The 26,729-nt window shown below is 41.7% G+C and overlaps 1 protein-coding gene across 1 annotated transcript in view; it reads right to left on the bottom strand.

Moving 5' to 3' along the window:
• The window catches only part of ACTR3 (actin related protein 3), a 28,549-nt gene extending 15,430 nt beyond the window's left edge, over positions 1 to 13,119 (bottom strand). Inside the window, exon 1 of the mRNA XM_063161638.1 lies at positions 12,991 to 13,119. Within this exon, the coding sequence (XP_063017708.1) occupies positions 12,991 to 13,034 (44 nt within the window). The 5' untranslated portion in view covers positions 13,035 to 13,119. The remainder of the gene's footprint in view (positions 1 to 12,990) is intronic.
• Between the last annotated feature and the right edge of the window lie 13,610 nt (positions 13,120 to 26,729).

Below are 26,729 nucleotides of genomic sequence, written 5' to 3'. Positions count from 1 at the left end.
TTTTACATAAAAAGAGTACTCAGACATAAAATCAGCATATATAAAAATACTATGGCCTACTCAGCAAGAAGTGTACTGACTCAGGGAAAAAAAAAGTAGTGCATTTTTAGGCTTCCAAGAAAAGAAAGGGGAATAAAACCTTGATATCTCTGAATATTAGAGCATTGTATCAAATTCTCCAGTGCAGTGTCCTACACAACACCTCACACCTCTCATGTACAAGACCTTCCCTGCACCCCTGGAATTCCAGCATTGCTGGCACATGGTCTGGGGATGGATCCCTGCTGCCCTGGGAGCCTCAGGCTCACAGCACAGCCAGGGACCATGGCACAACACATTATAAACACTAAACCTGATTTTTATAAATAAATACATATAGAGATACTCTTGAGTTAAAATGGAGTCTAAAAATGTGCTAGGTGAGGCAAAAAGCTAAGGTAAAACTGAATGAAAGTAAATAAAAATCTTAAATAATAAATGCACAATCTAGTCACTGTGGGATTCTTTACAAATTAACTTTTGCAGATAAGAGGCTTTATTCAGACTGAACAGATCTGTCACTCACTTGAAGTAAATATTTAAATCACATGAAAAGAAGGATACTATAGGACAGATTCCACAAGTCTACAGTTTCCATAAGGAGTTCTCACACAGCAACATGTGTCTGACTAATCAATGATTCACAGGGGAACAAGGCACACCCCAGCTTCCCCAGGGCAGGAATTACTGCTGCTAGAGAAAAGGAATCCTGATAGCAGAGATACCATAAGGCAGCACCAACACTGGATTTTCCATCAATCACCCCTGGTCTTGCTACTCAGAACTGAAGAGTGGCAGAAGGGACTTGCACTGAGACAGGCAGGCACACCCCATTAATGAGACATGGACTCAGCTTTCCCACACGGAATTTGGGGCATTCAGCAGTAAGGGCACAAGGCACTGCACACAGGAGTGTAATGGTATAAGCTGATTTCTATTAAAATCTGTAACACAGAACCGATTTACAAAATCCCAAAGGTGAAAGCCTGGATTGTTCAGGTGTTTCCCTCCTACTTCTCTGTGTTCAGCTCCCTGAACTGTTTCTGCAGGCCTATTATCTCCTTAAAAAAAAAAAAAAAAAAAAAAAAAAAACAAAAAAAACTCTAAGAAATAATCAGGCAAGAAATTTATTGGATAATCATGGCCTATAACTTTAATTCAGAAAATCAGCAACAGAATATCCAAAAGCAGTACACATTCTCTATACATGTGAGCATGTCTGTGTATGGAGAACCATATACACCCCCTCCCACACTCTCTCTGAGCATGCATATATATATAAATATATATATATAGTGCTGATATTCCCCAGTGACTTCCCTCTAACACCTTCTCCAAAAGGCAGCACCACTCTCTAGCCTACAGAGTTATGTGATAAATAAAACATTATCTTTTTGTACTGGATATTCATAGCACAAACAGGTTTGGGAGAGCAACCAATGAGGGTTCCTTCTGAGTTAACTCTACTAACCCCTATCTCACCTATCAGTGGAGAAACATCTTCAGCATGTGCTCACCACCCTCAAAAACACATCCTGAAAGTGCACAGCAGCTCTGCACCCTCTGCCCAAGAGCTCTCAGGAAGGACAGCCAAAGGCTTCCCACAATGTTCTCAGCAGCACTAATGGGATTTCTTACATGTGCTGTCTCACCTAGAATAGATGTTTCTGAGGCTGTGACACAAAAGCAATGTCACTGGGAGGTTACTTGTGCATTAGTCACACAGTTTTAAAGCCAAGAGGAAACAGTGCTGAGGGTAAGAATTTGTAACAAGGATGTCATTACCAGAACCTCCATCTGCAAACCACAAACTGTGACCACGTGCCTTTGCTCTACTGCTCTCCTACCCACAAGAAATGCCATTCTCACGAGTTGTACACTCCTGTTCAAGCACAACTGCAATTCCAACAGAAGTGAGGAACACAACTGCTTTGTGGGCAATGCAGCTGTCAAGCTGCTCCTGCAGTACCCCAGAGCTGGGGGGTCCAACACAAATTGTGTCATTTCTTTGACAGCTCCACACAAAGACAGGAGTAAGCCAAGCACAAGTAGGCAAGAGCACCCGAGGACAAGCATCACCTGATCTCCAACTCCTAGAGCAAATCTGGGTTGCAGCCTTTTCCTCAGCTGCTCCTAATGACCTGGGCTAACAGAAATGGCACACATTTAAAATGCACACACAAACAGAAGTAAGATGTACCTGCAATGCTGGTCCTACTGGAAAGATACAAAAACAAAACAAAAAATTTCTGTGGGAAAAGTAAAGCAAGCGGGAGTAAAAAAACACATAACTGACAGGAAATCAAAATGCTCTCTTTCTGGTTTACCTTCAAGGTGCATCATCAGCAAAACAAGGGCATTTTGTTCAGAGTCTGGTTTTTTCCTTCTTGTTCAAACTGCTCTCTTCATGATGGTTCTGAATTACTGTTCATCATCTGAGCCACAGTCCTTATGTGGAAGTCCTCACTCCATATACAACACATCCTATGCCTGTACCTCACCCTGCAGATGCAATGGGTTTCACAGGCACCACAGTCTGGACAGGACACCTGTGTAACTGCTAAAATTCTGTTTTGGTGTGTACCACAGCCCCTACATCAAGCCCAGCAAGGTTTCCCTACCTAAACACACCTCAACTCCTATGCAGAACATGTCCAAGTGGTGATGCTCCAAGCAAGTCTAATATCCAGTGATTAGATTAGCCTTTACACAGTTAAATGCATTTATTCTGAAATGTAAGCTGATACTGCCTTTTTGCAAGGTGTCACACTTGCTCAGGCAGCAGGAGATCTCTGCTCCATATCCCCTTCCATGCAAATGGGTCTGGAGCCAATCTCCCATTTCCCTTGAGAGCCTCTTCCCATGTGTTTATGAACTCTCCTGAGGCAGGAGTGCTTTGCATTTCTTTACTGAAACCACGTGGAAAAAATACTCCAGGAAACAAGGGCCAAAGACAGAAAGCAAGATGATTGCAACACTCATCATTCAACACGTGTTCATTGCTGGCTAAATGACCTTAACTCAAAATATTGTAATTAAGTAAAGCAGGGTATAGAAGGCACTACAGAAAAGCTCAGACTGTGGAGATTCTAAGGAGAACATGCACCTGATAATATATTCAAAAGGGCATGAAATAAATCTCATGGCAAAAACTCCTAGTTTTTAAACAGAATGGAAAGGGATTCTGCTCCTCAATACCAGCTCCTTGCACATGGTCTGTCCATAAAAGACTTTATAAAAAAGGGCTTAATATTCTTTTTTGTTTTAATTGGATAAATTCAACATAGACAGGGATTATGAGATAGATACCATGTTTTTACTGTCTGATGTCTTCTGAAAACAGCTGCCTTAAAAAGAAGTGGAACATTTCTCAAACATGGATGAATTCACAGTCTTCATACACAGAGCCTCATGTGACTGAAAAGCCTAAACAAGCCCTTATGGTTTTATTTGCTGCTTTTCTTCTATCATCCTTCTTGTATCAGGATTGTTTTCTCATCCAGATGGGACTGAACTTCCAAATGGGAAGTATTTACTTTTCAAATCATTTAAAGAGAAATTATGAGGAAATTCCAGTGAAAGAGGAAAGCTGTCATGCCCCTTTAAAAAAGGTCCCAGCTCTAGCATCAGGTGCAAATTGGTTAAGCAGCAGCAGAAGTCCCTGAAGGACTGATTACTTTAGGAAAATGGGACTTGCATTAATAAATTAGTTTACTATCTCTTTTTAAATGTCCTTGATAAAACATAAGACAGCAAGATTTTGAAATTAGCCATGTTTCTCATATTTTACATCTTTAGCTAATATAGTTTACCTTCCACACATTACTAGTTTCCATTTTTAAATAGCAGCTGCTTCTGTCAAATTTGAAAACATTTTTGATCTACAAGTGTTTTAAGCAATCAATAGTGGAAACCAAAGAAATTGCTCTATAAAGGGAAAAAACCTACAAGATTAGAAGCAGGTAAAGAAAACCTCCTTAAATTGTAGATAAGTCACATGGAGGGATGGTCAAAGGGAGTACAGTATTTCAGTGACATATGGGACCTCTAGGCAGCAGAGGTGTTAAAAATCTCACTGTCTACCAGCTTGACCTTGGAATTAACTGCACTACTCTGTGTTTCAAACTATTATTTTACAGTATTCCCCAAAAAAAATTTCAGCCCACTCAAGCAAGAGCCTTTACCTTGGCAACAAACACTTCTGTGCCACATACTGAAACTATCACAGTAAAACAAACCATAAGAAGATTGGTGAGCAATTTAATAAATGAGCTTAAAAGCAGCTTGAAAGAGAAGTACTTCTAGTGCAGCTTTATTTCCTAAATAGACAAAAACCACCTTTGAAAAAGGCTGATTTATCTTTAAAGGCATCTCTGTTTTTGTGTAGAAATTTATCCAGGGCTGCTTTTTATCAGCAGCTACCTTTACAACTCAGAGCACAGACAACTGTACAGCTTGCTGGTAAAATCCAGCTGAAATGGGGAGTGAGAACCACAAAGACACAGCTGCACACAGCCAGAGCAGAATGACCAGGAGGAACAAGGGGACAACAGCAGCCTGTGCTGCACAGCACTCAGAATAAATTCACTTGTCCTGTAATCCAGGTCTCCAGGTGACATTTTTAACACCAGTCTGGAGAACAGAGCAAGCTACTGCTTTGTGCTGCTTCTAACTTTGCCAACATTTGGATGGAGTAGAAGAGCAACACCTTTCGATTTTGCTTTCTGTTCACTACCACCAAATCTTTGAAAATCAACCAACAACAAACAGCATTGGTAAGCTGAACTCTGGAAAAGTTCTCCTGAAAGTAAAGAGGAAGATAAGATGCATTTATGTCCAAAAAATTGGATTATAATTGAGCCATGAAAAGTGGACTTGAAACCAGCCTGTACTTAAAGTATTTTCAACTAACAAAATCCAAACTGTGGCATCCTGATGACACTACCCCTTGTAGCCTTTGCCACTTTTATTTGCATTTGTAAACCCATTTCTAATATTTAATACTGGCACATACTTTAACACAAAAGTTAAAGCTTTTCTCTGACTGTATTTTCCTCAAAATAAGAAGAGCAAATGGCTTTGGGTATTATCTTTGTATAATGAGAGTAGAGTAGTTTGTGTTGGCAAAGGCAAAATGCTCCCTTTCTACTCACTGCTTCCTTTGAGACTTCTAGACTAATTCATTTTAACAAGTGTCTTAACAGTGCCTCTGTGTTACACCACACCCACACAGCACTCACCTATACTGATAGGCTTTTTAATAAATTTCTGTTTCATTTTTCCAGGCTTTCTGAGCATTTTTCACAGCCTGCCTACTCCATGCAGTATTTCCAAATACTGAGGAAAGAATGCCCAAAAGTTTGTCAGTCTTACATGAATAATTACTTAACAGTGTAAGTCATTTAGTATGAGGGGGAGATTTATTTGGCAACTTTCTACATCATTTACCCAAAATAATCTAACATCAGGAGTTGGACTCAATTATCCTTGTGGGTCCTTTCCAACTCAGAATATTCTATGACTGCACAGACATTTATCAGGAAGAAAAAAACCCAAGAAAATAAATGAATTATACATATTTTTCAACAGATAAAGCAAGGAAGGAGTGATCAATTGAATGAACACATACATAACCTGCAAGTAAACAAAATCCTGCACTTGAAGAAATTAAACTGATGAAATCTAAGTCTTATGATGCAGAAAAAGCCTGACTTGAAAGTTCCTTCAAGCAAATGTAGTAAGTGGCTAAAACTGTAAAGTTGTTCAACATTAAAAAAAAAGAAAAATGGAAAAAAAGTTGGGCTTTTGTGCTTGCTATTTGCACAGTTTCAGCACCTGAGAGCTCCAGCTTTGACCCAAGAGCTGTGCAGAGGGCAGGATGAGATTGGATGGCTGGGAGAGCAGGGATGGAGGGCAGGAGCACCCAGCAAGCACCAAGGGATTGTCCCAGCACTCCCCATCTGCCCCATTACCACTTCAGCCTTCCAGCAGGCAACCAAATGTTTTCTATCAAGGGCAGCCTTGCACCTAAAGCACCACATTACATATTTATCATGTTCCACCACATTTGTAATAAAAGATTGTTTCAATCAGAAACAGTTGGCTCATAGGAAAAAACTCAGCTGTGGACAAAAACATCCCAGTAAATCTTGTTTAATATAAAAAGCAGGTCTCATTTAACAGGATCACAGAGATTCTGCAGTCTGACAGTAAATATGCAAGCAGTTGAATTGTGAAAGCTCCTGCAGATGATAAACAATGTTCTATATCTAAGGCAAGTCATGACAAAAAAAAATACTAATACTGAAAACCTAGATAAGAGATATGGAGATAAAAATTACAGTCTGGATTCACCCATTGATAGCATTTATTTATCATAATAAACTATCAACCTCCTGTCTGCATCTTGCTCTCTACAGCCTGAGCATGCCAAAACACATCCTGTGCACAGCTGCAAACATTTGCACTGACCACAAGAGAATAATAAAGAGAAAAAGGAAATCCCAGAAAAAATCAAAACCTTACATTCATCTAGAGTTTTTCCGTCTAGTCTTAAAAATGCAAACCCATGACCAGAACAAAAATAAAAAGATATGAATCATATTATACTCTACATTAGGTCAGCAAATAACTTGATTATTTTTTTCAATTTTGGATGTAACTGAATAAACAAAACCCCAGCAATACATCACAAGCAGCACTTGGAAAGGATTGATGCTTCATTTTGATGGTTAAGTAAGCCTGCTATGGGCACTAACAAGTTTACAGTCCAATTGGTATTTTTGAACATCTACCCATGGATGATTTCTGTTACACTGGTACACCTAAATATATTTCAGTTCAGTGACCAAAAATTAAGGATTAAAGTAATAGAGATTCCTTTTCTTACACTGAGGAGAAAAGAACTTGCAATTTCCTTAGGGACAAACCCAAGTATGATTTTAGTTATTTTACCTTTGAAATTAACCTTGTCTCCCTAAAGTCTTTTAATTTTGGACAAGCATTAATTTAAAGTTCCTTTAAAAGAAGTTTGTTTGAAATTGTTAAAACCTTTTAGCATGTCCCAAAGAGTCTGCAATGATGAAACTAAATGTTGAGACATTATGTTGAAACTTTCCAATTGCATGAACTAACAGACCTACTGCAAAGTTTCTCAGATGTGCCTATAAAACAACAGAGAACATGGATTACTACTCAGAACTGCTGCAGTATTTCTGAACTCATAAAAACTGTATTTTCAATTAATTTAGACCAGTAAATTAATTGAATTTAGGAGCCATGCAATCAGCACACTTGCTGGGCAGAAAGTCCAAGGCAGGTACTAAACACACCAAGGGACAAGAATGGCACCTGCCCATCCCAGGCACACCCCAAACCCTGCAGTTTATAGAAGGAGCTTCATTAATCTTTAACTTTACAGACCCAGCCCAGGGATTCAAGTGGGTTTGTCCTCTACCCTGAAATGCCACTGCCCCTTTCCTCTGTATCAAGCACAATGAGACACAGGAAAAGAGGAGCAGAAACTGAAGGATTGGAAGGTGCCATGCATCCTGAATGGCTTCTGGAATGCACTAAATAAAACATGATAGAAACTGATTTCTATGATGGAATTACACAAAAAAAAAAGTGTGTCAGTAGAAATATATGTACTCCTAACTGAACTCCTATTATTCCTAATTATATTGCATACTCTGAGCATTTAGTGTTGCAACATGGACTGTGTTGTATTAGAATCATCCAAGAGACACCACAGGCCATCATCAGCCTTCCAAGTGTCCTTGCAAAGGTTTTTAAATGTATTAAATCAATTCTTAACCTAGCACAATTCCTTTTTCCACGTGAAGGATGAGACATTTCCCCCTCCCTCCTTAACCACACTTCAGCCACTGGCAAGCAAAAGATACTCTTAAAACCCTGGAAGAAGATTTTTTCCAAATGCCATCAAGGAAATATTTTTTCCATGCTTTCCATATTGAAAAATTACTTCTGGGATGACACAATACAGAGAAAATTCAGCCCAAAAGAGAAAATTTTCATGAAGACTGAAGCCCATAGAAGGTCATGACAAAATATCCAGTTGAAGTATAAGTTGCAAAAACATCATGGTGCTGAAATCTTTACACTAAACATAAGTTAGGCTTGGAAAAATCTGCAGAAATAAACTAAGCCTGGAACATTAGGAAAGGAAAATAATTTCAAGGCACAGTATAAGATAGCAAAAAGTTCAAGAGGTCACAAAACAGACTGATTTCCCCTGATTTTATAGCACTGGATTTCTCACCTCACAGATTTTGCTGTCTATGGAAGATTATTTTCATGGATCTTGTACTCATTTACACTCTCAGGTCAAAACCCATAAGAGAAACAGAATTACATTATCCTGTCATATCTTATCACATCAGAAGGCACTGAACCCAAAAACACTTTGCTCTCTTTAAGAGCTGTAGAGGATCTGCATGAAGATTAACTAGAGCAGTAGGGTTTGTAGAGAATTTCCCCAAAGCAAAGCTCACTCCAGCCAGCTTCTGCTTCTCTGAGGTTCTGTGTGCCCAAATTTACTCTTCCTTCATTCACAGCACTGGTTAGAGAGACTGAATAGCCAAGGAACTCTCAGAGATGGATGTGACTCATTCCCAAGAACAGCTTGCAACTCCACATCAAGAAACCCTGGAAATCCTGAGCAGCCTCAATCCTCCTGGCTCTCAGCTCTACGGGATCCCAGACTGCCAGGAGGTGTCCAAGAAATCCTGAGTTCCCATCAAGAACAGGAAATATTCTCCAGTCAACCCTAAAACTTTTCATTCACCCCTAGTAAGCAAGAAAGAAGTTAAGAAAATACATCACTCTTTGCAACTTGTGCATGGGAAATAAAAAAGGGAAATAAAAAGCTTGGCATAGGAGGAGGCAGAAAACAAGATCCATGACAACAGGTTGGGTTTTTTCCACACAATCATCTAACCAATTTACTCAAGAAAAAGGTCACCAACAGACATGGCCCTCCCAACAAAAGACTCCTGGTATATTGGAGAAGGTGGTCACCACTGACACTCAAGTATTGAATGGATCCACCTGGCAGCCACTGAAAAACGGCACACAAACCTGCAGAAAACAAAGCTCAGGTACAGAAAATACAAATAATATCCTGTACATCCCTTTCAGTGCTATAATTAAGTTCTCATTTTAGAAGTGCAGTAGGTGCATAGCCACTTACCGCAGCTCAGCTGAAGAGTCATTAATTTGAACACTTGCAATTATCTGCCACCCCAAATGAGCTAATTCAGTGTTCTACAAGTCACACTGAAGGAAAAAAGTGCACTCACACAGAAAGACACAGTTAAAATCTACTTGTCAACCTAATCAAGCTGAATTCCAAAGTGGCGTAGGAAGAGCTTTTAATCATGACTCGCAGGCAGCGCTATGCTCGCCTGTGCAAGAGGCAGCAAGAACAATTCAAACACCCAAAAGGCACAGAGCAAAAAACTGCAGCCTGCTGGGATTAAAAAATGACTAACAGCCTTTTCCTTTCTTTGGTATGTTGTTCACATACTTTATGGGAAGAACTCCGTCTCATTTTTCTATTTTTAATTTTTGTTTTAAAATGAATGTAATTCTTAGATACATCAAGTATGAAGTAAGTCTCATTTACAGCATATCTACTGACTTCAGGAAAATCAGAAATTTGCCAGAGTTTGAAGGATATAAACAGAATAGCACATAGGTGCCACTTCATAGCCATTGCTCATGGACCTCGTGCCTATCTTTTGTGGAAAGGAGAGAAAGAGAGGGGCTCTCAGCAGCCAAGTGAAGTCAAATTCACTACAAACATGGACAAAGACTTCCTGACAATAAGGTCCACAGTGTTGTTCTACAGATTACCCAACAAACAATATACTTAAAACTAAACTAGACAAGGCTACCAGTTCTAGAAATAAATAATACTGAGTTTAACAGTTATGTTTAACTGGGCTCTTCAGATTTTTCACAGCATATACAAATAAAAGGACAGTGCTTCAGACAAGCAGCTTCTAAAACCACAAGTATTTGCTTGCTCTTACTAGCTATCAATTACCTATTTTCTAGGTATCAAGTTTGCTTAAGCAAAGAATGCAAATTTCAGGGTACAAATGTAACACTGGAAGAATTTCAGCTGCATCTGATTGCCACGCCACTGATTAAACCCATCTCCCAGCTCCCGCTGTATGACATGTACTTAGATGACCTCTAAAAAGTTTGACTGAGCTGTTAAAACATCAAACAACAGTCATCACATTATTTCCCCAATCTTCTCTGTGGTTTTTGTCTCTATACTTTGAAAGAAGTCCTTATCATTTCTATAATCTGTGCAGGCTGATGCTGAAAGCCCGACTCTGCTGCCTCTCTCATCCCTCATTCTTAGCTGGCAAAAATGCACACACACCTTAAAAAATACCCCAAATTTAACACTTAGATAAACTGAACTGTGGCTACAAGCACAAGACATAGGAAAACACTATTCAGTACCACTTCTACACCTGCCCTTTTGCTGATTGAGGTCAATTCTTCTGAGATCACAAACTATCAACCCTTTCCTCTAAAAATGCCTACTTACTGGAAAACCAGTGCACATTTGAAGCCTGTTCTAAGCAAGGCAGTTCCTTTCACCTTTCTGTTTTGGCTGCATTTTCAAAGCCTCTTTTCCTCTTTTTTGGGGCTATATTTAATTTGTCTGCTTTCTGTCATTTTGGCAGACAGGACAGAACACTGGAACCTCAGCTGACCTGCACTGAGCACAGGGCTGACACAATCTGTGCTCTCACACAAAAAGTGAGATGGACAGGGAGGGCTACACCAAATAAAAAATAAAAGCCAGGAGCATGATCATGCTATCATAACCCACTGCACTTTTACCCAGCTGTTTCTTATTCATCTCAACCAGCATATATTTCCTTTGTAAATTCACCACTTTATATTTTTAGCTACTGAAATTATTGAATTCAAACCACCCCAACACCCTGTAATCTTTACAGTGCTACAAATCTTTGCCTCATTTTCTTGAAGCAGAATTTTATGGAAGAACAACCTTGGATGATGAAATGCACCCGAAATTAAAAGCCTGGAGAGTAAAATAGGCTGGGCTGCATTAAAAAAAAAAAAATATGGCGCACAACAAAACAGCATCTTAGAACATTTTCTCAAGATTTGTAGGGAAATAAATAAACAGGAGCAAGACTTGGCTAACATCATATTCATGAACATTACAGAGTACATCATCTGAAGTGAGGTTGATTAATGGTGTACTTGCACACATCTTCCCCAGGAACATTTGCTTTAACACTCATGTCCCTTGGTACATCTCTCACATCACAAAGTTATTTCTTACACAGCTCTGGGCTTGCATGCTGCTCCTGCAGGGCACTGCTGAAAGCCTCAAGCAAATTTCTAATCCAGTGGTCATAACCTGCACTTTACAAACCTATAAAGACATAATTATTGCCTTTAATGGGACTACTGGTGATACACAAACATGTGGGATGGGAAAAAGCCTCTGGTGGCATGTGGAAGAGCAGTTAGAGATCTTTTGCTCTGAAAGACAAACAGCACATATACACATGTTAAATTCACATATACTTCGATTCACTCAGCTACACACCCTCATTTCCACTGCGCTACCTTTCCTCCATCCCACAGAACTCAAGGTTTAATTCTGAATTCACTACAGGAATGACTTCTTCATACAAGTGTTAGACATGCAGACATCAAACACACACATACATATACCTGCTCTTCTTAAAGGTTTATTGATGCCCTACACCAAACAGAGTCTCTTGAGGGGATGACGAGCATGTGCTTTCAGAAACAAGTGCTTAGGTTGTGGAAGAACACACAATTTCAAGAAAGCGCGATAAATATCTGCATCTACAGAGCAGACCAAAACTACTCACTGAAAACTTTATTTTTAGCAAGAGGGATGAGACGTGAAGCAGAAGTAAAAAACGAGCTAAAGAGGCAGCATGCCATCAGCGGTAGCTAAAGAGCTTTGAAAACCCAGCAGCGCTTTCCCTTCCCGTGAAAATCGCGGCCCCATGGAGCCGTTTCCTCTTCCCGAGGGCCCCGCGGGCGGCAGCGCTGTCCGCGCTTCCCCAGCGCTGCTGCCGCCGCCGTGAGGGCCCCGCGGAGCCGCCCGGCCCCGCTTCCCGCCGGCCCCGCCGCCCTGCCCGGCCCCCGGAGCCCCGCAAGGGCCGGCCCGGCTCCCCGGGGCCTCCTCCCGCAGCGCTCCCGCTGCTGGGGACCCCTGGCACCGCGTCCCCTCTGCCGCCCGGCAGCTGCTGAACGAAAAAGAAACGTTTCCAAAGCGGATTTGGTTCAGGTTTGACACTGAAAATGCCTTATAAGGTATAAAAGCCCGAAAGCAGGAAGAGGCTTTGACAAAACTAAGGAAGTTCCTCTGCGCCTGCTCGATGGAAGGGGAGGGGTTTTTTTTCTTCCACAGAGAGAAGTAGCACAGAATAAATGACATTATCCGCACATTAAAATAAAAAATAAATACACACGATCCCCCCAGGCGGCGCCGGGCAGAGCGGCGACTCCCCCGAGCCGTGGCTCCCAGGGGCTCTGGGGAACAGCGAGAGCCGCGTCCCCGCTCGCCTCCCCCGGCCCCGCAGCCGCACAAGGTCCCGCACCCCGGCCCGGGAGAGATGGGGGCGGCCCCGACCGGCCCCGGGCGGCCCGAGAGCAGCGAGCGGGGCCGCGCCGGGACGCGAAGAGCGAAGGGCGGGGAAGGGAAGGCGGCTGGATGCTCCCCCCGGCCCAGCCCGGCCCGCTCCATCCCTCCCAGCACCGGCCCCGCGAGGGCTCGGGCGCGGCTGCCCGGCCCGGCAGCGCGACCCCCGCCGCCATCTGCAGCAGCATCGGCGGCGGAACCCGCCCGGCCCCGCCCCGGGCGGCCCCGAGCTGTCAGCGGCCGTGTCTCACCCCGTGCCGCAGTCCACCACGCAGGCCGGGAGCCGCCCTGCCATGCTGGTCGGTAGCGGCGGTGCTGGGGACGGCGGGCAGCCCTGGGCTCCGGCGGGGCTCGACGGGCTGCGCTCGGCGGCACCGAGGGACTTCCGCAGGGCGGGCACTGCCTCCGCCCCCGCCCGCTCGCTCGCTGCCCGGCGAGCCCAAGATGGCTGACCCGCCCCGCCCCGTGACGTGCAGTGGCGCGGCCTCGCCCGCCGGGCGGAGCGGCCCAGCGCCCTCAGGGCGGCGGGAGCTGCTTGCTCGCTGGTTATCGCCGATATAGCACGGGGTCAGTCGGGCTGGAGAACACCCCTGAGGTCACCGGGTCCTACCCGTGACCGAACAGAACCGTGTCAAACAGAGCATGTGCCATGTCCAGGCTTTCCTTAAACACCTCCAGGGATGTGGCTCCACCACCTCCACAGAACTGTTAGGGTTGGAAGGGACCTGTGGAGGTCATTCGGTCCATGCCCCGTGCCCAGGCAGGGTCACCTGGAGCAGTGACACGGGAATGCATCCAGGTGGGCTCGGAATGTCTGTGGTGTGGGAGACTCCACACCGTCCCCAGACAGCTATTGCAGGGCTCTGCCACCTTTGATGTAAAGAAATTCTTCCTCATGCCGAGGTGAAACTTCGGCCAATACTCTTCATCCTGTCACTGAGCACCACTGAAACGACTCTGGCCCCATCCTCTTTGCATCTGTCTTTGAGATATTTATATGCAATAATGAGATCCTCCTCTCAGTCTTCTCCAAACTAAACAGGCCCAGCTCCTGCAGTCCCTCCTTGTAAGAGAGATGTGACAGGCTCCCCCCATCATCTTTGTCGCAAACAGGGCAGGACACAACGCACTGTGAGGATCAGGTGCTCATGTGGACATAATATAGTCTGTACTTTTCTCTTTCTCTCTCTTTTCACTTTCCACAACCCTTCAGGCTTTGAAGGACAGAGTGCTGAGCACACCAAGTCTGGCCTAGTCCTTGCCCTGTGTTGTACTGCAGCCATACACTACTTTTTTGGTTTTTTTCAAAGTATCTTAGTTCTCATATTGGGTATTTCAGGTATTTTTAGTCCTTTGCTTGCTGCTGCTCCTCCCTTGGAAATGAGATGTGAGCTTCATGGTATAATCGGATGTCAAGCTGTGAATAAACTTGGTAGTAGATCAAAATGAGTAATTGTCAGTGTGCACTAATGGATCTGAATGGCTCTAATAACCATCACCAAGCGTCTCCACCCCACAGTCCTTGTCACAGCGAACTGGAGACCCAGTGAAGCTCAGCTCTGGCCCTTCAGATTTTGTCTGAGCTAAGCTGTAGTTCTGTGCTGACTTAGCCTTGCTTGCTGTCTTGATATGAGACTTGCCTTGTCCCTCTGGAAGCCTCCACACTGCTCTGACATCCTGACTTCACCTTGGAGCTGTGTGGCTGCAGGTGGCCCTGTGTCCCTTAGGGAATCCTCCAAGTATTCTCACAGTAGTCCTGCTTCCTTCTTCAAGCATGTTCTCCTCACCTTGTTTCAGCTATCTCTAATTAAAAGGCCTCTTTGCCTTTTTTGACTGGAAGGATAGACTAGAATCAGTGCCAAAGCAAAGGAAGGACTAGGTACATGCCCTTCAGGATGAGATAGGAGAGAGCAAAACCATCCCTTTCAGTAGCAGCAGTTCTTTTGGGAAGTTCAAGTCACCATCTGGCTTCTGTGGGCTGCCAGATCTTCCTGAGGAACATAAGCAAGGAAAGGAGATATTGAGAATATTAACATTTCTATTTTAATGTCAGAGCAAATTATGACTAGAACATTATGAGACATTTTACAGATAATGAAAGGGATTTCTGCAGGATATTGTGTAGCTTGTGAGCTGTTCTGAGCTAGATTATTAAAGATGAATATCTCTGAAAGCTTTTCAAAGAAAGTGCAAATACCCCTTTCCTTTGTATGTGCTGCTGCGTGTGCATAGGTAAATATTTATCTAAAATAAATACAGTCAGGATATAAACTACCATGTGGACTTTTCACTCTCCTCTCAGTTTCATTACGTGGTAGTCAGCTATACATGCAGCAGGTTCAACTGCTGCATCTGGCAGATGGAATCACGGAATGAGAGAGCAGCTCTGGGCTCCAGCTGCTGGAGTTAAAGTATCCTCCCAGAGGAGCACAAAACAAGGTCCAAAAACCTGAGGCATGTGGAAAGGATGGAGCTGGCAGGTCCTGGCCAGGCCATACAGCACAGAGGGGATCAGGACCAGAGTTAATTTACCCAGCTGCAGTGAAATTTAAACAGACCAGTTCTTAGTGTTCCATAGCTGGCCAGCCTTTATTACCTAATATTTCCAAATAATGCTCCTGATTAGTCTTATTAACCTTAACAGCAAAGGCAAAGGGCAGAAAGTAGAGTGGCTGTAATAGTGTGCTGGAGACTTTCTGCTAGCAGCAGCATCATTTCACTATAAAACTTTAAATCACACCCAAAAGCACTTAGTGTAATGCACTCTCCAGAAAATATCCCAGTGCTGAATTTATCTTTTCCTCCCTGTGAGTACAAGTGTTTTCTGGGAAATGGTGTGGCACTGAGCAGAACAAAAGGCTTGAGCAGAACAGAAAAGTGCTTCAGGTCATATGGAAAGTGAAACAACTCTGTTAAGCAACTCCTTTGCAATCTCTTGCTATCAGTGTGTGTTCTTCCTGAGTCTGCATGAAGAATGACATTGAAAAAGAGCAGTGCTGGTGCATTTTAATTTACTGAATTACAGTGGAATTTACATTTGAGGACCAAAAAGAATAGGATTTCTCTCAGTATCAAGGTGCCAAATGAATCACAGTTTTGCCAGGGAAGGGGTTGAAAGACCCAGGCCATGAGATCTCCTGTTTCATTTTATTAGCCTTGCCAGATGCAGTTTTCAGATGGCTGTGGACACAGGCACCAGCCCAATAAAAAAAAGGGGCAAATTATCTCTTTAAGCAATATTATCTCACATTGTTGGACCATAAACACAAGTTTGATATATTAACTCATCCAAATTCAAATAGATCAATCTAAATTTCAAAACTGGTTTCTGTATAGACCCTTTGTAGTTTTATGGAATGGCATCTAGATTATCTTGGTGGATATTTTTAGCACGGAAGTCTTGTGCTTAAATTACAAAATTGAGCTTTTAAAGCTGAAATTCAGCTAGATCCAGCAGGATTGCTGTGCTGATTGGTATATTTCTTTCATGGAAAAATTTTCCAACCTTTACTTCCAACCTTTCAGTACAAGAGCAGTAGAAAAGCCTACAGTCTCTTTTCATGGTGTAATTTTCTGAATCTTTTCATCCTTATTTGGCCAGAAGTCAGTTCCTGTGTTATGAAAAGCTTTTTATTGTTTCCGAGTGTACCATAAATGAAATTTTTAATGTGCAGAAGAAACGTCTTAGTATATTCTCAATCTTACTGAAGGAATGGGAGTGAACAAAAGCCTGAATTGCCTTTATCTGGTCCCATCTCTGGAAGTGTTCAAAAAGCACATGCATGTGGCACTTGGGGACATGGTTTAGCTGTGAGCATTGTGGTGCTGGGCTGGCCTTAGAGGTCTTTTCCAACCTTTATGATTCCTTGAAATCCTGCACAGCACAAATAATCCAGCAACAGCATCCTTCAATGATGCACCAAGTCCAGGTTTGTAAGCACAGTTGGATTGCAGGTGATCTTCTCCTAAACATCCATGCTAACAGAAGTAATTACCATTGCAGAGCATCCCCCTCCTGTTGCCATCTGCCTCCAGGCAGTTTGCAAAGTGAACACAGAGCAAGGGAATGCAGATGAATACAAATGGATAAGGAATGAGAGGATTAAAGTCAGGAGGAAAGTGTTTCTATTAATCAACAGGTAAACAGAGATGCAGTCTAACAGTTTGATTCAGAGGGAAGGAATTTGCAGACAGCTTTCTGCAAGTGTTGTACGAATCAGTCGTGGGGCTCCACAGTTTTCCAAGGTGTTTTGTATGGTTTACCAGCTACAGCAACGCTAAGTATTAAAATTTCACACAAGTACCTCAGCCTGAAGAGGTGTGTACTTAGACAAAAGCATTACAAATCCCTTGCTAAGCTGTGTGGGAAGCTTTTCAGCATCCTGCTCACTCTGGATGGTTTTCATGCAGTTAATGGCCTGCCCTTGAACATGCAGAAAGAACAACGCTGTGAATCCATATATAGATCCAGGCCTGGGAAGTGTGGTAAAGTGCAAGAGGAAAGCAGAAAAAAAAAACCTGAAAGGAAGTTCCAGGGGTGGAAGGATTTTGGAAATGCCCAGGAGGGCTGAGAATCTGATGCCTGGATCAGCATGTTGCCATTCAGATTGGTATAAACTGAATTTAAAAGGCACCTTAATATCCAGTGCATCACACTGAACAGTCCTTAAGCCCAGCTAAACATGACAATAAAAGTTAGAGAAACTGCCAAGAAAAATCATGTCTAGGATATCCATTAGACAATATTCCTTTATTGTTAAATATTTATTATAAAGTACACTGCTTAATCACTTAACCATCATGTTCTGAGTATTTCAATATAAATAAGTTCTCCAGTAGTTGAGAGAATACTACAGAGAGCTAAAAATACCCAAAACATTTTATCTACCCAGATAAAGGATGTGTGTAGATTTCCTCCAAGAAGGGCCACAAGCAAGATTACAGTGTAATTGGTTGATTTTGGCATAGCTATAGCAACAGCCATATGGGAGGCATGTAATTTCATGGAGCTGCACATGGTGAAGTCATGGCAAATTACCAGGAACTCATTTGATGTGGCTGCTCGCCAAGAGTTCAATGTAGATACACTAAAACCATTAACTTTCAAAATATAATTAGTCCATATTTTTTCTAAATGAAGGATGGGAAAAAACCCAGCTATAATTCTTGGTGCATTAAAACAAGGTGTGTAAGGAATAGAGAAACTTATAAACCAGGGCCTGTTTATGTCCTTGGACTATTGTGATGGTAACACCACTATTGCCCATTTTATTTGGTAGGAATAACAGCAAATTGTGTATCAAAAGACAAACCTAGAAAAAGAATTTGATGAAAATATGATGTCTTAAGAACTTGATGGTCTGGGCTGAGGCAAAGTCTGCAAAAGTTGAGGGAAACTGCATTCCTATTTACAGCTTGCTTTTCCATTCAAAATTAGCTATCTGCATGCTGTTATTCTGTTCTTTCTCATAACTTCTTAATCCTTATATTGCCACTGAAAGTGAACTGGCAGAAGGATGGCAGCAGAATCCCTCCAACTGCAAATCAGGGCACACAAACCTCTGTCCTGGAGCTGTATCTGTACTGCACAGGCCCCACACAGTCACACCTGGAGCCAAGGAATAGCAGTGAAGCTTGTCCATGATCAGAAAATCTGTGCTTCCTTGTGTAATAGAAACATTATTATATGTTCTCTGTTGCACCTATTTACTGCCTTGGCTGGAACCAATGTGGATTGCTGCCTTTTTCATGTGACTTATGCACTTCAACTGAACTGAGAACCTGAATCAATCACAGCTGTGCATGCCTGACCTGCATCAACTTCCACTCTCACTGTGTCATGAACATTAATTTGAGTAAAAGCCATGATAACTCGAAAATGTATGTAAAATCACCATTTTTATTTTAGTGGTCCTTTATTTTTTTTTTAAGGGTGTCAGCAACGTGCTAAATAAAACCAGTGTGTCACCAGTTTGCAGTTTAGCAGGTGTTTATTTAAGTGTTGTGTGAGCTTTTCAGCAGAGCACAGAAGTCCACAGGGGCAAAACTGAGCCTTAAAACAGTGCCAGGTACCAGAGCAAGGAAAACTGGATTGGAAAAAAGGATCAAGGTGAACCTAGTGGGTCATTTCACAAAAGAAGTAGCATGAAGAGTCAGAGAGAGTGCATTGGCACCATGGGGTTTTTTTGCTACCTACCCACTTGAAACTGCAAGTAATTGAATGTGTGACAGGTAAACAAATGGGTTTCTGTTCTGAGACATTTTTCTGGCTTTCACCATTGCTTATCAACTTTTGAGAGGGTTTGGCTGCTAATATTTGACCACTCATTCTAAATGGCTTTTCATAAGAGGATTGTTTAGAAACCCTCATATTTTATGTGTTTGGATTTCTCCTTGGTGTGTGACTTTTGATAAAAATATATTCTCTTCAGCTGACCCAAACTGTTGACTCCTCAGATTAGCTTTCAGCTGACAATAGATGTGATAAGGTCTTTATATCACATCTATGGTCATTGTGCCACTTTACTCTTATTGTATTTACTTTAAGATAATGCAGGGAGGAGAGGAGGGCTAGGAGGAGAATTTGGAACTCACATGGACAGGTGTCCTTCTCTGGATGTAGCAGGGTGCTGCTTGAATATAAGGTACCAGTCATCTGGATATTATAGCAGCCACAGTTCTATCAGAGAAGCATGGATGAGCACTCTCCAATTGTCTCTAGACAAAATGGAACAGAACTAAAAATACTCTTTCTGATGGGTTAAATTACTTGGCTGCCTTCTTTCTAGCAGGATGGGGGATGTTCTCTCACAGAAAAGGGAACGTTCCCTCCACCAGAGCTGGGGGAAGGCAATGAACAGCTCGTGCAGCATCTTTTTCAATTATCACAGCTATCTGCAGTCCAAGTTTCTTATTAGAATGTATGATTTATTTAGAAATAATATACAATGCCACTTAAGTTAGTCAGCAGTGGAACACTTTAAAAATACTGTGTTCTTTGATAAGTGTATAACTCAATCTATTTCCAGTGTCAATGCTGCTTGCATACAAAATGGAAACAATTTCAAAGCACTATTTCTGAGTGCTGAGTGGCTCCATACAGGGTTTATTGTTTCTGTTTGGTAGTATACAGAGAAACTGTTAACTCATTTCTGTAAAATTGCTTGTCCTGCTCAAAGACTGTAGGAAACTTTCCTAAAATAATACCTTAATGAATCACCAAAAAGTATAAAAGCTGATTTGCAGCTCTGCAGTGCTGTGTCTGACACTGTAAGGATCATGTGGATGTCTTTGAAGAAGGCCACAGCCAATTTTTAATGATGTGGGCTTCACATGTCCAGTATCAAAAATATATCAAAACTAACACATTGTATCAAAGTGTTTCTCTCACTCGGCTGCTTTAAAAAACAGTATTGAAAGCAATCACTCTGGTAAATTATGCTAATGAATATGTAAATTGGACAAAATCTTCTAGACAAACAGATTACATTAATTACGTTAGTCCTTACTGTGAGAATAGGGCATTAAAACCTCTATTTGCAGCACTACATGCCTGCTCAATTTGGTGTGCCATCCAAACAAGCCACCAGACTTGACTTTTATGAACAATACACTTTGAAACCTTTTGATCTAAAAATAATGCACCAGCAAAGCCCCAAACCAGTAGCTCTGTCCATGCAATTCCTCACCTGATAAAATTTCATTTTTGCTGCAGTTTAAGAGCATCTGTGTGACAGTGTTCACAGGGGTTCTTGGATGAGGGAAGAGATGAGAATGTTGACTCCATGTTCAGAAGGCTTGATTTATTATTTTATGATATATACATATATATATTACATTATAACTATACTAAAAAGAAATAGAAGGAAAGGTTTCCTCAGAAGGCTAGCTAAGAATAGAAAAGAATCATAACAAAAGGCAGCTCTCCCAGACTCTGTCCGAGATAGCTTGGTCCTTGATTGGCCATTAATTATAAACATCCAAGATGGACCTGTTGCATTCCACAGCAGCAGATAATCATTGTTTACATTTTGTTGCTGAAACTTCTCAGCTTCAGCAGGAAAAATCCTAAGAAAGGATTTTCACAAAAAGATGTCTGCGACACATCTGCACTGAGAAGACCAGTGGTGTTAAAATTAGAAGATGTGAAAAACAAAACCCTCCTGTGTTTGCCTGCAGAACAGCTTCCAGTTTAATCCATTTATGGTCTCTCTTTACAGAACCCACATATACACAGGAGGTGTCCCTTGCTGATCCACGTGGGACACTGATTCCTTTGCTTTAGGCCCTTCCCAGGAGAACCCCTGCCCTCTCTGGAGCATTCTGCATTCCCAGCAAGGGATCAGTTCCCTGTTGCCATATTGGGCAATGCTTCCATTCCCTTTGAATACCACCTTATGTTGCAATGTGCCTCCCTGAATCATTGTGATTATTCACCCAGGAATGTGCAGAAGCACAAATGTAAAAATCTGTTCTGTGTTCTGAACATGCGGGGTCACATTATCAGCAGCTCCATCTGGTTGGACTTGAGCTGAGAGAACTGCTTGACTTGACCTTTAGAAGAGTTGCTTTCATGGGGATATTCAGTGTAAATAAAACTCGCTTTTGGCTCTCGGTTAAGGCCTGTTTGGTGTTTTTGGCTCACATCTCCAGCAGGGCAGGTATTCATGCTCACACATGCATTTCTGCTAGCCCTGGTGTTCAAATGGCTCTCTGGTTGTCAACGTGCATGAATATTACACGTGCAATCCACTCCTACATATGATTTCTCTCAATGCCATGCTAATTCAGTAATTCAGAACACTTCCAAAAGGTTTACTTTCCATTTACTTTTTGGTTTGCTTGAATGGGCTTGCAAATGGTTTTTTAAATTGTCCTTTTTTTAACAATTAATGATCACAACTCATCTACCGAAAATAATTGAGTGATAGCAATTTAATAATTTTCAGTCTGGGAAATCCCATTGCCAATTAAGCTTCCTGTTTTCTTTCCTGTTATAAATCAGCAGAGTAAAGAGACTGAAGTAAGTGATGGCAAGTTCCCCAAACGAGTTGTTTTACTCATCTGTAATTTTATTACTAGCTAATATTTGCAAGTAATGTTCAGTAGGAAGCAGAAAAAGCTCTCAGTTCCAATTGATTTTCTACAGCCATTAAAAGTAATGGTTGATAAAAAATTACATCACAAAAATATTTGTGGTTTTTTCTTGTATTACATCTTCAGAGTAACATTTTTCCTGTAAGTAGAAGTAGTTCTCATAGTGATCAGCATAGATTTTATGCAAAATAATACATTTTTAAGCACTAAGATTTCTTAGAGATGGTCATCAGGTAAAACATTAAGAAAACAGCCACATAACAGCTCAGCAAGGTCAAAACCACAAAATGTTTGTAAATACACAAAAAGGGGACTGAAAACAGATTGGAAATCGTAACTTTAACAGTCTAACTATATTTCATGTATTCCTATGAATGTTTTCATTTCAGCCTCTCAAGAATTGGACCAGAAGGAGGGGAAGGCAGTGGGGATAATTGAGCAATAAAATCACTTCCTCAGTCACAAGAGGCTTCTTGCAAAGCTGGACTTAGGATGTGAGAACACCTCAAAGACAGTTGAGGACAAATATAAGGCAGTTAAAACTCAAATAATGCAAAGAAGGTGAAATGGAACAAGGATTAAAAGTTGTATGACAAGATTATTATCCAGTGGCCTAAACCCAAGCAAAACAAAACATTTTCTGTTGTGTCATAAGACTGCCTCAGTAAATCCATAACAGCTCGGTGTTACTGGGTTCACAAAAGGGATTTGCTAAATTCATGGGTTCAACAGAGCTATTAAATGCATTGGCTGAATACATCCTTCCAGATAAGGATGCTGGTGCCCATTTGTTTCTAAAAACTAGAAGGATGTGCCATGGAAACAAATCCCTTTTTTCCAGCACCATTTTCCCCAAGCATCCATTATGAAACATTGGGGATTCTGAGCTAGATGGACTATTGGTCTAACCCAACAGGACAGGGTAACACCTCAGTGTCTGCATCCTACACTGAGTCTACTCCTGAACACTCAGACTGTGTCCCTTCCCTAAGGAGAACAGAAGTTGATCAAAACTGACTTTGTCCCTTTGAATTTTTAATACAGTTTCTTCTGCTCCTTTGCCTTGCCTTCATCAACATGGACATTTTGTTCATCAAAGATCTGTTCCAAATCCTTTTGATGGAGGTATTTCTCTAAAATAAGTAGATTCATTTCCTTTGTAGAGCTCTGTTATGAGACCAACAGAGTACTAAATTTCATTCTTGGGATCTGATCTATTTCTTCCAAATCAGCTTTTATGTTCTTGTAAGTAGAACATATATGAGCAGAACGAAATTCAAATTTTCTTGATAAGTGCAATTTAGAAGCTTTGCATGTTTTGTGGATGTTTTATCTTGTGAAAATATTACAGTGATGCTGGGAAATAGAATTTTGTTTAGCCTACAAAAATGCTATGCATGTAACTAAAATATTCACAGCAAGAAAAATAAATATGCAGCATGTGTACACTTTCAAGATACATATTGTTTTATCACATGTGTTTACTCAAATCTAGTTCCTGAAAAGGGCTCAGTAAAAACAAAAGACAAATCATTCTCATAATAGTTTCTTTCAGAGAAGACACAAGATCCATGATCACAAATTCATGTGATCCACAAGATCACATGAATTTTACAATAGGAAGCAAATTACTTAATCAAGAGCTAAAAATAAAGAATTCCTGTGATAGTTTTAAGTGTAATAGCTACAAACTTCTGGGCTTTTGACAATGCTGACCTGTTTCTCTCAAAATTCCCCAGGAACCACAGTGTAAGTGCTTCATCCTGTGATGAAGAATTCTTGGCACTCAACCTGAAGGACAGCAGTGCCTTCCTGTTTGCCTGCCCCAGTCAAAATGCTTCAAATCAGAACCTGAACAAGGTGGATTTAACTGTGCTGCCATATTGAGGTGCAAGCTGCTGCATTGCCTCCTGGAGAAGAAAACTGATACACATGAGAGGCCACATGGAGCTACAGCCAGAGAGCTGCTCTCAGTTCAGGTGGGATTTCATGTGCTTTCCACTGTCAAAGGAGACCAAAGCATAAAAAGAGAGAAAATCTGCATATCACAGATATTTTGTCATCACGACGGTGATCACTGTGGGAAAGCATTTTCCAGGGACAGCAAACCAAGTTTTTTCTCTGAATCAGGTAAGATAGAAGAGCCTGGGAATCTCAACCTTCCCTGCTGCCTTGTTTATTCTCCCTGTTCAAATGCAGCAGGGATTTTTTTAAAATATAAAACATTCACCCCATTTTAATATAAATTATGTATAGTATTTTCCAATATATTATTTAGTAAAGGCACTATTAGATATAGGAAAGTATTACAGGCAGTTTCTGTGTCACAGTGCTGTAGTCATAACTCTTTGCTTTTCTCTTCAGGTTTTGCTGCTGATGAACTGACTGACCTTGAGTAAGCTGTGTAAGTTCACTGAGTCTCTGTATAAACACTAAACAAAGACCTGCTAGAGCCAAGAAAATTAGAGGCTGTGAGATGCACACACGTTTTTTCTGTTACATTGCATTTATTTTTCAACTCCTCTGGATTCCACAGAATGCATCATCAGGAGGACTGCTGTTTTCCTGAAACTTTATCTAAGAAATTCAGTTTACCTAAAATCTCTTTAGACAACTGTAAAGTCACAATTTCATGTAAAAGCACCATGCTGCACATTTTGGCAATTTCATTTTGTCCAATAGTGGTAGTGAGGCCAGAAGAACAAATCAATACTTTATTTATAATGTACACTCAGAGTACATAAAAAAGGACAGTTTGAACCAAGAATATAATTCACTGCATGTCCTTGTGCCATTTATGCTATAAATGCTTTAGGGTAGGGATTGTATCTTACTATTTCTAACAACCACTTTTATGGGGCATCAAATTTGTTGGATGTCTCTTAGTGCTACTATATGCAAATTAAAATACAGCTGGATTACGAAATTCAGGCTCACAAAAAAAGCCCAAACCAGTTTCACACTAAAAGTTCTTCAAGTTTGGGGTGGTTTTTTTTGTTGTTTGTTTGTTTATTTTTTAAGAAGCAACTTTTGTTTATCTACAGGGAATAGCTCAATACCAACAGCAAAACTCACCCAGAAAAATGATGATAAACTATCACATTTTTATATGAGGGAATGGATTTTTCAATCACTAACCTATAGGAAGGGTGAAATATCATGTTTGATTTCAACAGTTTGTAAGTGTGAGTAGCATTTAAAATAACTTCACAGCTATATTATATATATCACCTAATAATTATTAAACACCTTTTAATTCATGTATATACATTGGTTACTATTGTTTCCTAACAGTTTTTGCTATAAAATTTCCAAAATATGTAATAGCTAAATTTTTCCAAAAGCTTTATTTCTCTTAGCAGGTGATACTGAATAATCTGTAAGATGTGACATACACCTAGTTATCTTTAGGTTGGTACTGTGAGCTTAATTCTTAAATAGCAATCAACACTGACTACAGACAGTACTAACATCGCCTACAAAACCAAACTAAACAGGACCAGAATCTGATTTTGCAATTTCATCTAAGCCTATGAAAGTTCATTTTATTCAATACTTTTTATAGACTTTGCCTAGCATTTCCTTTTGCAGCTTGTTAGTCACTAACATAGACATCTTGAAATTTTGCTTTAATTTAGCTTGCATGTCTACACAATATCACTTTTTTATGCTCTTAAAAGTGTGTTGATAGTGAAGCAAAAATTTAATAGTTGCCACTGCTTTCAAGTCCTGTGAGATTTTGTATCACAGAATGTAAAGATTATGGTAACCATGAAACTAAGGTTCCACCACCTCACTGCATTTTAGGACATTTCTCAAGGGTCTTGTATGCTTCTGTTTTGCTTCTTCCCCTTTTTTTGGTTTTTTTTTTTTTTTTTTTTTTTTTGACAGACTAGTTTCAAGCTCCATTTCCACTTCTCCATCTCTAGTTCTTCACTCCGTGCTCTCTTCCCCTGCCTTCTCTGTTCCTCCATATTTTAGATTTTTGGGGTTTTTTTGTGGGTGTTTTTGTTAATTTTTTTTTAACTTGCTTATCTTAAAGTTTTGGAGGAGGCTGTATAAATGTCCATGCCCAGAGCAGGGCTGCCCGGTGGGACACGGGGATGGGAACGGGATGGACATGGGGATGAGAATGGGATGGGAACAGGGATGGGAATGGGATGGACACGGGGATGGGAACAGGGATAGGGATGAGGACAAGGAAGGGGGAAGCGATTTGGCCTGAGATGGAGATGGGGATGGAGGCAGTGAAGGGAAGCCTGATAGGAATGGGGTCGGTGATGGCAATGGGGACCGGGATGGGGACGTAGACGGGAATGGGGACAGGGATCAAAATGGGGACAGGCACAAGGATAGGGATGGGATGGAGATGCGGAGGGTGATGTGGTGGGAACAGTATATGGATGGGGATGGTGACAGTGGCGGCAATGGGAACAGGGATGGGGGTGATGACAATAAGTGTGGTGGGCACAGGGATGAGGATGTAGATGGGGATGGTGATGATGACTGTGGCGGGTACAGGGACGCGGACGGGGATGGTGGTGGGGACAGGGATGTAGATGGGGATGATGACGATGAGTGCGGTGCGGACAGAGATGTAGATGGCGATGGGGACGGTGGTGGGGCCAGGGATGTGGATGGTGACGGTGTTGGGGACAGGGACGTGGATGACGGTAGGGACGGGCACGGGCACAGGGCTGTCTGGGCCGCCCTCGCCGCCGCCGCTCTCCCCCGCCGCCCCTCCCGCGCCGGCCGGGGGGCGGGCAGCAGGACAGGGCTGTGGAGCTGCTGCCCGAGCGGGTCGATGGGGCCGGCCCGCGGGCGGGGCGGGCGGGGCGGTCGCTCGCGGGCTCGGGGATGGATTGCGGGTGTCCGGCGCGGGCGGGCGGTGCCG

Source organism: Melospiza melodia, chromosome 8, assembly GCF_035770615.1.
Source record: "Melospiza melodia melodia isolate bMelMel2 chromosome 8, bMelMel2.pri, whole genome shotgun sequence".
In the NCBI taxonomy this organism is placed as follows: domain Eukaryota; kingdom Metazoa; phylum Chordata; class Aves; order Passeriformes; family Passerellidae; genus Melospiza; species Melospiza melodia.
Note: the sequence above shows the minus strand (reverse complement) of the source record. Positions and strands in the feature narration are given on the sequence as shown.